The sequence below is a fragment of the Hakea prostrata genome, chromosome 11, assembly GCF_041222555.1.
Source record: "Hakea prostrata isolate BN-2017 chromosome 11, UWA_Hpros_2, whole genome shotgun sequence".
Taxonomy (NCBI): domain Eukaryota; kingdom Viridiplantae; phylum Streptophyta; class Magnoliopsida; order Proteales; family Proteaceae; genus Hakea; species Hakea prostrata.
The window spans coordinates 22,576,953-22,590,700 of NC_142610.1; the positions used below are offsets into that span (position 1 = coordinate 22,576,953).

At 36.5% G+C, this 13,748-nt stretch overlaps 1 protein-coding gene, 1 long non-coding RNA gene and 1 pseudogene across 2 annotated transcripts; all 3 read left to right on the forward strand.

Moving 5' to 3' along the window:
* Window positions 1–1,373, forward strand: LOC149000942 (transcription elongation factor 1 homolog; annotated as a pseudogene).
* A 3,423-nt stretch (window positions 1,374–4,796) lies between these two features.
* LOC149000943 (uncharacterized) lies at window positions 4,797–7,579 on the forward strand. Its single transcript, XM_089140118.1, has 3 exons — window positions 4,797–5,039; window positions 5,839–5,926; window positions 7,135–7,579. Exons 2-3 carry the CDS (start codon window positions 5,877–5,879, stop codon window positions 7,370–7,372), a joined length of 288 nt encoding a protein of 95 aa, XP_088996244.1. The 5' UTR covers window positions 4,797–5,039; window positions 5,839–5,876; the 3' UTR covers window positions 7,373–7,579.
* Window positions 7,580–10,668: 3,089 nt separating this feature from the next.
* LOC149000944 (uncharacterized) lies at window positions 10,669–12,954 on the forward strand. The gene is made up of 3 exons (XR_016170853.1): window positions 10,669–10,754; window positions 11,474–11,731; window positions 12,355–12,954. It is a non-coding gene; the product is annotated as an uncharacterized LOC149000944 (long non-coding RNA).
* Window positions 12,955–13,748: the final 794 nt, after the last annotated feature.

Genomic DNA, 13,748 nt, shown 5'->3' on the forward strand with positions numbered 1-13,748 from the left:
ATGGGGAAAAGGAAGTCAGCAGCAAAGCCAGCTCCAAAGAAGAAGATGGACAAACTTGATTCTGTCTTCAACTGCCCTTTCTGCAATCATGAAAAGTCTGTTGGTTGCATCATGTAAGTTTTCATACATCCTCTCTTGGGTTTGGGTGCTTTTTTTTTTTTTTTTTTTTTTTTTTGGGCATTCTGTGTATCTATATAACTAGAATTTGTAGTTGTAATTGGAACAAGATTTGGGTTAATTACTAGTACATTGGTAAACTGGTAGAACAAGGATTTAACATTGCGAGGGGGCAAGTATTGATATTTCATACTGAACATAATGTTAAAAATTTTATCTACGTGACCAAGTATTGATATTTCACACATAGAAAGAAGGTCAGGGTGGAAATTTCAAAAATTTGGGAAAAGTGATAATATTTCACACATGAAAAGAGGAGAATAGGGAAAATATCAAAAATCTAGAAAGGGAAAAAGGAAATTTTTAAAAAAAAATTGGAAGGATGAGGTGGGGGGGGGAGAGAGAGAGAGAGAGAGAGGTGGGGTATAGCTCCCTTGGTCCCAATGTAGCTCTGCCTAAGGGGGTAGAATTGTAATTGTATGGGGATTAGTGTTTTGGGTTCTTCTATAGATATTGTCTCCATTAGATAACCTAAGAATAAGGCAAATGGCAAGTAACACTTTGTAAAATGTGAGACTGGTGAGGTTTTTAAGAAATAGTGAAATCTCTTTTTTCTTTCAAGTAAATATAGGCAATTTTGCCGAACTATTTTAAATTCATTGAATTTGTTTTGCCTGTGTTCTTCGAAGTTGTGCATTCCTTTCTCAACACCTTACAACTTGGAGCTTTGACAATTTTGAAATTGAATTTCTTTTTATTGTTCCTAAATGGATGTCAATATATTATTTCCCTCACCACTCCCTTCTCTTCTTTGTTTCAGTTTCAGGAAGGAAATGATTGGAGAACTAAGTTGCTGCATTTGCCAAGAGAAATACAGCACTTCCGTTAATAGTATGTTCCTCCTCTTTTCTTTTTTCATGTTGGTGGTGTTTTTAAGAAAGATTCAGAACTTAGCACAGAAGTTCATCTGTTGGTTGATTTCTTTGTTGAATTCTTATGTTATTCTTTTGTTACTGATCCTAATTTATCTTGAACTCTGCAGATCTAAGTGAACCCATTGATCTGTGAGTTAATGACACAAAACCCTATACTTCATTTGTTCAGATTCATACTTTCAAACCCATTAACTCATTCATTTTTATGGTTGATTTGGATTTGTGCAGTTACAGTGAATGGATTGATGAATGTGAAAAGGTGAATGATATAGAAGATGACAATCCTCCCAGACACCTCTTCTAACACATCATGATGCCTAGTGAAAAGCCAGATGGAAATTAATGACTGAAGATCCAAACCATTTAACAAAATGATTTTATGATCATCTTTCTTTGGTTTGTCTTATCAACTTAGCGAGTTGATAAAGTCATTGATCTGGAGACATTTATGTAATGTTTAGGTAAATTGAAGGAAGAACATGTGAGATTGAATAAATTTATGGGAAACTTTCAGTGCCACCTCGTGAGTTTTGTTTAAAATTAATGTCTTTTCTTGAGTTACCCAATATTAAGAACACCCCTTGTCGGCAGGAAAGTAAAGTTAAGTGTTGATGTAAGTTAAAACTTTTCAAAAAGACAATATTACCCTTGAACGGAATATCCTTTGCTCGATTTGTCTGTCTTTCTCTGCCATCTGCAACCACTCTTCTTCTATTATTGCATCTTCATGATTTCTATTCTTGCATGAATCCCCTCCCCCCTTTATTTTGACATCTTCTTCCCTTAGAATTTAGGGTTAATATCAAACATGGATAAATAAAAACTAATTGAGACTAATTGTGTTGGTAATAGGGGGCGTCATTGATATATTAGATAATTCAAGGGGTGGCATAATATTAAGGGGTAACTCAGGAGGTGGCTTTGAAAATTTTCCTTTTTTGTTTTCCTCTCCTGTACCATCTTCTTCCATTATAATGTGGGGGTGATATTGAAAATGGATTACTAAAAACTAACCAAGACTAGGGTTGCTAGTAATAGGGAGTGTGATTGATAAGTTGGATAATTTAGAGGGCGACATTAATACAAAGGTAACAAAGGGGGCGGGGTTGAAAATTTTCCTTAAATTAAAGCAACATTTGGCCTCCTAAGAGATGGGAAGAAAACATTTTATAATTACCATGTTTCTTAGATGGTCCTTTTATTTGCTAGTTGGTGAACCACAATTGTAGCCTAAAGTCAAGGCATTGGAACAATCTCTCAACAAAAATTGTTGGAATAAGGCTATGTAGGAAATTTGATTTTCCCGATTCTACTTGTGCAAAAACCTTGGATATCAGATTCATCGTTGTATAATATCTTTTATCATTTCATAATAAACTATGGTGAAATGGTTCTGCAAATGGCTTAAAGATAAAAGATTCACAAAGGAATTAAGTTTGTTGACCACCATCAGCATCTGATGGAGGAGGAGAATTCTCCTTCTTCTTTCGAGAGGGATGAGATTCAAAATTAAGAATCCTATATTGATTTAGGGCTTTAGAGGATGCATATAACAAGTTTTAGTTTAGGGTTTTTGGCTTACAAGTTTGAGATGTTTAGGACACATTTGGTAATGGGCCAAGAAATAGTTCTTCACGTTCTCGTAACGTCAAAAAAACAACAAAAAGTGTTTGGTAAAATGGTTCATTTTTAGGGAACACATGTATCCAATTTTAATGTCTTTTTTTTTTTTGCTGAAAAGAAAAGGACATACGTACCATTATTGGAAACTAATGGTGAACTTAGTAGGCTAGTAAGAAGTAAATACCAGTGGAGACAACCTGAACACAGATGAGGCGCTGTGTTGAAATTCTTGGCCACAACAGAGGGAATTTAAAGCCTGTGCCACCGCCCTACATAGAGCTCGCGCAACATGCCCACCTAGCCCATCAGGCAAAGACCAACATGCAAGAAATCAAAGAAACCAAAACCATAAAGCAAGAATAGAAACATGGTGAAAAATATAGGGCTACGAGGAGCAGACATCAGCAATTCGTTTCTTCGTGAAACTTGACTATATTTTTTCTGCAATTTTAATGTCTAAGAAGACTTTTTGCAATACAATTTTAACTAGTTTCGTTATTCTCAAAAACAAAAAGTATTTCTCTAAATTAAGCACAAAAAGGGACGTGCAACCCAAATTCCGTTCACACACAACTTCTAACTCCTTAGAAAAAATTTTTAAAAAAATCTCTATCGTCTTACATGAAATGCTTAGTAAAATGGTCGAAACGATGCTCATACCACCGTTTTTTAATAAGAACATTAGAAAATGATTATTGGAAAGAACACCGGTCTTATAAAAGACTGTTACCAAACGCGCAATTAGCTTTATTCGGATCGATTGAACCATATGCTTTATTCGAATAGATTGCACCATTGGTCTAACATTGGTTCATAACTTTTGGGTGAAACATACGCTATATATTAATTAATAATCAAAGACTTTTACGTGTGGGTCCCCTTAGTACAATATATTACGTGTGAGTCTCAATCAAGGAACAATATATCGGCGAAATTCGCCCAGTTCACCAGTGGACGAAATAAAAAAAAAACTCACCAAAATCGAGATTTTAAAATTTCGCCGGAAAATCGTCTCCAGCAAAACTTCAAAACTTCTTTTTTTTTTTTTTGTTGACGATCATGAAACTGGTAGCAACGGCGACATCGCCGGATCGTTGAAGGAAAAGAAGAAGAAAGAAAGAGAGAAAGAAAAAGAAACAGAAGAGAAACGTAATACCAGTGGCGACATCGCCAGATCGTTGAAGGAAAAGAAGAAAGAAAGAGAGAAAGAGAAACGTATGGCAGCAGCCAGCAGCGATATCGCTGGCTACGGCATCGGCAAAATCTTGACGAGATTTCGCTGGTTCGCCTGGTTTGCCGAGCGGCGAACCGGCGAATCCCAGCGAGATATCGTTCATTGGTCTCAATCATATTAACATTATTAGCCGCCCTTAACTGTATTCAAATTTCAAATTTAGAAAGACCAAAGTACCCGTCAGGTTATTTAATACAATGTGTTATGATTAAAATACCTTTTAACCATTCACAATATATATATATATTTTTAACTACATATTAATTAACGCTTAATGACAAAAAATGTTAGTTAATTAATATATCTACAAAAAAGATTTTAATTAATATATAGTAAAAAAAAAATTGTGAATAGTTAAAGGGCATTTTAGTCATAATACATTGTATTAAATAACCTAAGGAGTATTTTATCCCTTTAGGTTTGAAATTTAAATACACTTAATGACAACTAACATTGTTATCTACTTTTCACGTAAGAGTGGACGTAGAATACCAAAAGGAGTTATTCATATTCAAGTAAGTTTCAGCAATACCATTGTGATTGTTACAGATGTAGGAGGTCGAGTGGTTTCTTGGTCTTCCTGCTGGTGCTTGCGGATTTAAGGGCACAAGAAGAGGGACACCTTTTGCAACTCAAACCGCAGCAGAAATGCTATTCGTTACAGTAGTGGATCAAGGTATGCAACGAGTATAAGTCATGATAAAGGATCCGGGTCTCGGAAGAGATGCAGCATTACGAGCCAGAGACCTACACGTAATATATTGCACTAAAAGGACCCAAATGTAAAAATCTATAATAATTATTAAAGAATTACAATTTTTTTTTTTTTAAACTATTTAACGATTTCATATATCTTATACACGATGGTAATTAAAGCCACTCCGGTCTTGCTCCTCAATCTCGCAAAGCCGAAGAGGTTCTAAGTTCTACTTCCAATTCGCGGCCCTAAACCGTAGCTCGCCCTCACCCGGTGCCAAACCCAAGACATCCTTCGTCTCCGTCGATTATTCTCCAGTGGTTTTAGGTTGATCGCCGGCGAATGGTGACTGAGATTTTGGAAGACTCAAGAACTAGGTGATTGCATCGATTGCAGCTGCGGTGGAGCGACGATTTCAGCTCGGCCACAGAAGGTAAGTGCTCCGTGAGTGTTTGCGGTCTTTGAATGCATCTGAAACTTTTTTTTCTCTTTTTTTTGGAGATTTCCACCGTGTGAAAAGATTATCTTTAATTTTTATTATTGTTGCATGTTATATGTTCGATAAAAGGAAGTTTAGAAGTTGGAAGAATATAAACTGGAAAATCAACCCTGTCAAAGGCTGCTTTAAATAATTAAAACCTGAATGAATCTTATCAATTCAGTCCCTGATTCTTTAATGCCTGCACTAAGTTGTATTCCACGGGTAGATATCATAACGTTAACTTGTTTGTTTGAGTAAGCCTTTACCAAACAGCAATTCAGGCTAGTTTTGCAATTGGCTTTACCAGATTGCAATTTAGTGAAGCTTTGCAATGGGCACATTTCTTTGTTTACTTTTTGGATAGGTGTTCCTTAATCTGATCATTGTGATGTTTTTGCTTTCTCTTGATTTTGACCTTCAATTCTGTATATTAGATGGTCCTTTTTGAGGGGAAAATGATCCAGTGCTGTACATCCTAATTAAGATGTGTCATTGATATATTTTATATGTTCAAAAAAGGGCATTGATATGTTGTTTATTTGGTGGTGTACATTATATTGGATTGTAAATATAGATCCCTGTTTTTTACTTTAGTAGCAACCAGATTAAAATGAACTAAATGTGTATCTTATCATTGCAAAAGACGTTTTATAACCTTGGATTTTTTAAATTGTTATTGCGATATGTCATTTAATTGATGTGTGTATCCCTACCTGTTCTCCCTAACTTTTACTACCTATGGTTGCAACAGATAGGTAAAGGAGAGAAGGACTTGATTAAGCATTGGAAATGGCCAGCCAAGAGCCTGTGAAGCAGCTTGAAGATTGTTCTGTTTCAAAGTAGGTAGTTCTTTTATTCATATCAAATTACCTTCTTCTTTATCTTTTTATGGGTTTGTGTTTCATGTTTATCATTCCAAGTTTATCAGTGCTGCCATCCCATTAGTTTGATCTTTCGGAGTTAACTTGATTTGCATTTTCCTTGATAGCTACCTTAGCAGATACAAACTGCAACATGCATGTATGCTGTAATTGTTTTGCTTAGCTTTTATAAAAGTTTTTTCTACAAAAAAAACAAACAAACAAACTTGATTTGCATTTTTATGGTCAAGATATATGGTTGAAGTAGTTGAATTAAGTAAAAGGTCATCTGAAAATTTACCTGGCCTGTAAAATAAATAGGGTGTTTTTCATTTGACCTGTTGGCTCTATTAATTAATTGTATGGGTGCCTCCCAAAGGATCAGCAATGCTTATTGTGTAGTGTGGAGTTCTCGTCATATTTCTGTATTTGCAATGTGCATCAGGCACCAGCTGTTTGTGTGGGATTTATCCTTTTTCATAACAAATGCAGTTGTCATTATGGTTTATAGATGACAAGTGATGCAACATAATATTTTAATTTTAATTTTTCAAAAAAAAAAAAAAAAAAAATTCTAGGAAGGTGGAGCTAGTAGTATTATGTGGCTGCTGATGTTCAAAGAGGATCCTCTCCAACTCCTTGGCCAGCCCAACTTACCCCAGCCTTACGCAGGCAGGGTAAAATGGCAGCTCTGCACCTGCTCAATGGCTGCCTGTGTGGGGTCCACCCTGCCTGTACGAGGTTGGGAGGAGTTGGATGGGCAGAGAGTTAGAGAGGACCCAGATCCGCTGATGTCAGTCTGGGTCTAGCATTATTATCGCATTTTCTTTTGGAAGATGATTAGTGTTTCCGAGTATTCCTAATGGGTGTTGGGGAACTACGTTAGTTCTATGAGTCATTATATATAGTCAATGAAAATGGACATACAGCTGCATGCGCAATTAAATTTACTTTGCTACAGTGTGCTTTTTCTGATGTTGGATGGCAACTCTACTTACCTGTTTGTTCATTTCTTTTCATGGTATCCCACTGTTGAATAAAATCCTTGAAAATTAGTATTACCATATCAGTATGAAGTGATTTAACGGTGATTTGTGCTTTTGTGGGTTATCATCTGGGAGATCATTATCACTGTATCAATATGAAGTGATTTAATTGTGATTTGTGCTTTTGTGGGATATCTGCAGTGCACTGGGGACATGGGTATTCTCTGTGGCTGGGGCAGTGCTTGCAATTCCGGTGGGTATACGACGAAAGTCTCTGGCACCCCTGGTGTTTTTTGGCACAACTGGTACCATGCTTGATATTATCATGGGTATCAGCCAATGCGAAAGGGAACATGCCGAACGCCAAATGAAGCTTCTAGAAGCTGCAAATGTTGCAACTGAATCTTCTTTAGTAGAGTCAGTGAGTGAGTCTTCATAAGTTTGTCCCCTTGCAATGTTTGTTCAATTGTGAGTGCTCTTTTCAATTTCCCTGCCATGTATATCTGGGAGTTTGAAATAAGATTTTTGTAATCTTGTATTACTTGGATTACTTAATGCTTTAAAATTTCCTCTTTCAATTGCTATGGCTGATGCTGTGATTGGATATTTGAGTTTTGGCCTGACTCACTATATTCCTGGGTTTTTAAAAAATCTATCTCCCCAAGTTCTGTCTACTGGAGACTATGTGAGTGGCTGAGAGGCTGAGATGCTGAGATGCTTTTCTAGCCTCAGTTGCAATGGCATAGCTTCAAGATTTATTAGAACATGTCAAGTAAGTATTATATCCAACAATCATTGTCATATTTTTAGGATTGGGACATTCTCATTGCTCAACATACCTTGTGACAATGCAAAAGTCAAAGTTGCTTGAACTCCTCTTGAGCCTTGATCCCTGCACCAGCCACAGAACCACTTCACTGTCGTCAGGTACATCTACTCTTAAATCACTCTTGTTATGCTTGATTTAGGAGAACTGTAACCATATCCTGCCTTTCTTAATTTTCTTTGGTTAAAACCACCTTCCACATTCATTTCATATGCCTACAGCTTACATATTCTTTCATCAAAGGTGAGATAGTTGCAGTTGAGTTTGGTTTGTCATTACCTACGAATCTCACTAAGTACTCACAGAAAAGTCCCCACAGTTAGCTAGTGGTCCTTTCTGAATATACCAGGTTGGGGCACCTCAACCTTCTAAATGAAATGGATTAGAGAAAAGGTAAGATTGCTTCCTAATGTAACAGTAACTTCAAGGGTTGGTATCTTCTTGATTGTTATCTTTCCCTTATGTCCATACTGCTCTTATAAGCTTCAATTTATTGGTTTGAACTCCTTGAAACATCTGCTTGCAAGGCAATCTAAATTGTAAATGCTGCCTTCTGATTTTAACAAAACAATCTTGGGTAGCAAATACGCTAGATGTGTTCAAAGTCTGGCACTCCCGTGACCTTCCTAATTCATTCAAAGTCACAATAGAGTAGTTTGAAATTATTTTTAATGGTCAGCAAAACATTGGATCACAATCCAAGAGATGTTCAAGATTGACCTCTGGCGGCATTCCCAGTTAAAAAAAAAAAAAAACCCTAGTTGGATCATTGAAAGTGTTTCAGAGGGCTCCATGGTCAAGTCACACCATTCTCATTTGAAACCAGAGATGTCAACTTTTGACAACTCTTGGAGTTTCTCCAAACTTCTATTAATTTGATTCCCAAAATTTTGCATTGTTTCCATCCCTATGAAAAAGGCCTCCATTGTTTCCCTTGATTTCAAAGCCTGCCAATCCAAACCCAAAACTTCTTTTATTACATCAGTAAATTGTTCAGGGGTTTACTGTCTAGGGGAGGAATAGTTGTGATTTACAGAAATTCAAACTAAGATTTTCTTGATTTTATTATCTCTGTACGGAAGTTTGTTATCATTGTGCCAGAAACACATCTATTTTATGAAAAATATGAAAAAAAAAATGAGAAAATTATAATTCTTTGTACACGTATATGATCATCCATTGACCCCTTAGACTTTTGTTCTAATTGAATATTTTATACGGGAAATAATGGCTTAAAATCATTTAAAATCAAACCATAGAGTAATCTAAACTTGCCAGGGGTAGAAAGGGGGAAAGACCCCCCCCCCCCCGGGGGGGGGGGGGGGGGGGGCCCCCCCGGGGGGGGGTTTGTGGGGGGGGTAGGGGGGGGGGGGGGGGGGGGGGGGGGCGCCTATAATAGAAAGTTAAATTTGACAAAAAAAATGTTCGTCTATTTGAATGTTGTATAAGCACCAAGTCACTCAATTGAATTTATTCAGATGAAATCGTACATCACATCAAAGAATATTTTATCTACAGAAAAAAATGAGGAATGTTGATGTAGACAAACATCATCAACAAGATTTTATGCATGACATCAAAAGGCGAATCTAGCACCGAAAGTTTTTACATAAATAAATTTTTTTAAGAAATGATACAAGTTGTAACATTAAGTAGCTCCTTTATTAGAACATTTTCCATGCATATTTAAAAGATGTATAGTGAAGTCTTGAGATTAAAGTTTCGAAACATTCTCTAAGGGCTTATTTGATTACATGAGTGGAGATTTCAAATCTATGAAGTCATAATTCATAAAATTAATTGTTTGATTAACATGGAATGAAATCTATGGATTCGAATAAAATCTATGGATTCATCTTGAAAAACTGTTTGATCAACGTGATTTTTGTGAATGTGCAAATATTTAGTGCGTTTATAGTTGGGTTGCATATCCATAAATCTACAGATTCACGTTTTTATTGTAAAAATATGAATCTTTAAATTTCATGAATCCAGGGATTTCTACATCGAAAAGGGTATAAATCTTGCATTCATGAATCCACAGATTTCAAATCTCTGGATTCATAAAACCTAACAGGCCCTTAACGAAAATTACTGAGATAAGACTGCATAGAAAAATTGCCCTCCAGAGCTCTATTCTTGCGGAAGCCAAAGGCACTGAATTCGCCCTTGAAAAGCTCTAGCATCAAAGCTATGAACCCTAAATATCTTTAATCATATTAACATAAAACACCTATTCTAAAACACTCTTAACCATCATTCATTAACTTCCATGGTTTGAGTGGGTAGAACAAACTATCCAATCATTCATTGCCACGCATACAACATGGACCCCACTTGGAATTGATCCTCTACTCATCTCAAGTCATCCATGATCCATCCCATAATATTTTTTTGATATTCCTTTATTTATCCTCATTTATCTCAAATACAATAAACACATCACCACATTAAACAAGAGTAAAGAAAATGAAAAGAAAGAGAATACCACGTTTTCAATTTGTCTTGACGCGTGAAAGCCAGATAAAAGCAATTCTGCTGCCGCCATATAACCCAATCCAGAGATTTCAAAGATTTTTATGTTTTCTCCTTTGAGAATTGTAATCAAACCGAGTTTCACTCAGTTCCGTTCATGTAAGAGGTAATATTCTATGAAATCACCGTTAAACTCGCCGATTCTAAAGCACATATAGAGAGAAACAAGAAATAGTTCAGAACTGAGAACCACAAGACTCAAACCATATACGTATTTCATACCTGTCTTCACTTCTTTCTACGTATTCTTATACGTCCGAATCCTTCCAACAACAAATACGTGTTTCCTCAGGAGTACGGACGATTCCTCTTTCTGAAAGGATCTCTTCTCATTCAGGTGAACCCTCTTTTTAATACTCACTTTGCTGTTTCATTCCTTTTCTAGTTCTCTCTTGTCTTTCTGGGTTTTCCACCATTAATGCTCTGGTTTGTTGGTTGAGTAGCAGATTAATTAACAGAGGTAACATCTCGTAGCATTTCTTTTGTTTTTATGATATGGGTTTCTTGTTTGGATTTGGATTACCTGTAAATTTAGTTCTTTAGAAGGTTTTCTTGTTCTGATATTGTGTTATTGGGGAATCCGCAAATGGGTTTGGCTTAATTCTTTTTGGGTTCTACTGGTGATCTCTGTTCTGGATTTTTAGAAGTTTCATGTACTTCGATCATAGCTTGAACTTCTTTATCTTACTAAAGAAATCAATTTCCATTTCTTGAGCTTCAAGAAAACCAAACACGAAGAAGAAATTGAAGTAAACAATCTTTCTTTAATTAACATAATCAGATTTTAGCTTATTTTGCATATATCATTTTTGTGTAATAGTTTATAATTCCCAATTAAATAAGTAATGGCAACTGCTTAAACAACTTAAGGGTAATCAAAAAGCTCTCTTTATCAGTTTTGTGTCAAATTAATTTTAAGCAAGTTACTTAAAAAGGTATTTATATAAAGCTGAGATGGTGTAAAATTAATTGTTGTTGTCTCAAGTGTTTGTTTTTGGTAAGGTAGGATGAAGATCCCATCCTTCTGTAGTAGGGAATGGCTTTTAATTTATTGTCTTGTCTTCCCCTTTTGCCCTTTCCTTTCTGGGTACTTTTCTTGCTTTCAAAGTTTCTTCTTAGTCATATATAATGCCATTAAAGCTTAACAACCCAAGCTTAATTTTCTTTCCTTCTTTGCAGTTTCTCTCTGGTTTCATCAACATGGTGGATGTTCAGTCAACAGGAAGTGTGAATCGGATCAAGAAATGTGCATTTGATCTTCTATCTATTGGAGACATGAGTGATGATGAGAGTTCTTGGGATCTTATGGGAAGAGATCTCAAGCTTAAATCAATGTTCTTGTACTGTGATTTCACTCAGGTGATCTCTAATGCACCAGAAGAACAAAAGAAGAGCCTCACAGACCTTGCTAATAGGTTGTTTCACTACATAGAAGAGGTAATTAATCTTCAATTTCTATTTCTTAAAATTTTTCTTCTGGGTTCCAGATAATTGAATGGTGAAGGTCAAGATGGTCAATTTTTTTTAAGGTCTTCTGATTGAAATCATGAGTTTTGCCTTCAATTCTGACTTAGTCTCTTCAGCACATGTTTGACCCAAACAGAACTTACTGGAAAGCAGGCTTCTGGGGTCAGGAATCGGATGGTGAATCGGTCGGTTCCAGACTTGAATCGGTGACCGATTCCTTAAAAAGTACATGAATGTAGTAGGTCTTCAGATTGGTTGTTTCTAGGGTTTTCTTGGGGACCATTCAGGCAATCATGATCCAATTGTTGTCTATACATTTGAACAACCCTAAGCAACCCTTCTAGGCTTTTTGGTGGTTGGACCAAATTGACACCCTAGTTGTGAATCAAATGGGCTTGGGCTTACCTTGGCCCAGCCCAATTCTAACCAATGTAGAATAGCTTGAGAAGTAGTTTACCCATGGGTTCTGCTACATGGTATTCAATTGAGATTCTGGTTTGATTGTTCAGTCTGAGGCATTGCATAGATTAGCATCCCTGTGTGGTCGATTCCGGCCATTCGATTCTGATGATCGATATGAATTATTCATGCAGCTGGATCATGCAGTGAAAATCCGAAGCATTCCGCTAACGCAGAACCGATACAACGATGCGGCTCTCGTATTGCAAGAAGTAATTGCGATTACGCTTTGATTGAAAGGTATATATTAGAACTAATTCAAGGGTTCAAACCGAAAAGAAGTGGTGGGTTTGTACATAACATGATGAGATGTTATACATGTTAATAGGTATTCTCTCTATATGAAAGAGATATATATGATATGTTTGTACATACTGCTTCTCAGAATCATGGGTAAGTAGAGCCCATGCATGTGTTTGAGAAGGAACAGGAAATTCTCCTCCCCCCCCCCCCTCTCTCTGCAACATTCAATTCTATCTGTTGTTAACCAACTCTGCTTCATGAGAAATATGGAATGATCGATGAATCACAGTTATAGTCTGAGATCGAAGCGTTGAAACAGTCTTTCAGCAAAAATTTGCTGGGTTACAATTACGTAGGACGATTGTTATCGGGTACTTTGTTCATGTGAAAGCCTTCTGCACTGGATTCGCCATTTTTAAGTGTCTTAACCTTAACTCATCTGAATCCAGCTACTAGGCTTTGAATGGAAATGGGAATGGAACATTAAAGACATTCAGGATTTTTTTTTCCTCTGTTGGACTGACCACCTTAACCTTCATTGAAGGCTATTAAGATTACTGGTTAATGCATAAACAGGGGCCATGCTCCCAATGGAGAATCCTGCCTTTGTCAAAATAAAAGTCTCTGGAGAAATGTTAGCTTTAACACCCCAGAAGATAAAAGAGGCTTAAATAAAGTCCATTATTGCAACAAAAAGGTACTTATGACAAGCCCAGAATGCTGCTCATCCCTCTCCTTGATTTCTTTAGCCAAGCTTCTATATAGGTGATAGTAAAGATTTTTTTTGATGAAGTGGTGATTGTAAAGACGTCTGAATGAATCAAGGGAAAAAAAATCATAGGAGATCAGTGTGTATGACAAAGCAATCAGAGCCTAATTTGATTAAAAGAAAATTATAACCTCCTTTCTCTCTAAATGGGCAAAGAAATGAAAGAGAGATCTGTCTCGTAACTCATCATACGATGTAGAACCAAATCCCAATGCAAAAAGGATGAAAAACAGTGATTGATGGCTTTCAAAATAGAGTCCGGATCAGCTGCCCGTCGGACCGCTTTACCACTATAAATACATGGGGACCTAAGGGTTGGGTGATGGGTTCATTTTTTTATTTTATTATTTTTTTACCAATGGGTCCCACAAGATTTGTGGTAGTAAACCCGTCGGGGAGCACAAACGGGGTGATGATCTGAATTCTTCAAAATCTTGTAGTAGAGGGAAGAGTTGTTTCTTCACTCATTCGTCTCCAAAGTCTCCCACTTCCAACTTGAATTACATTTGCTTTGCC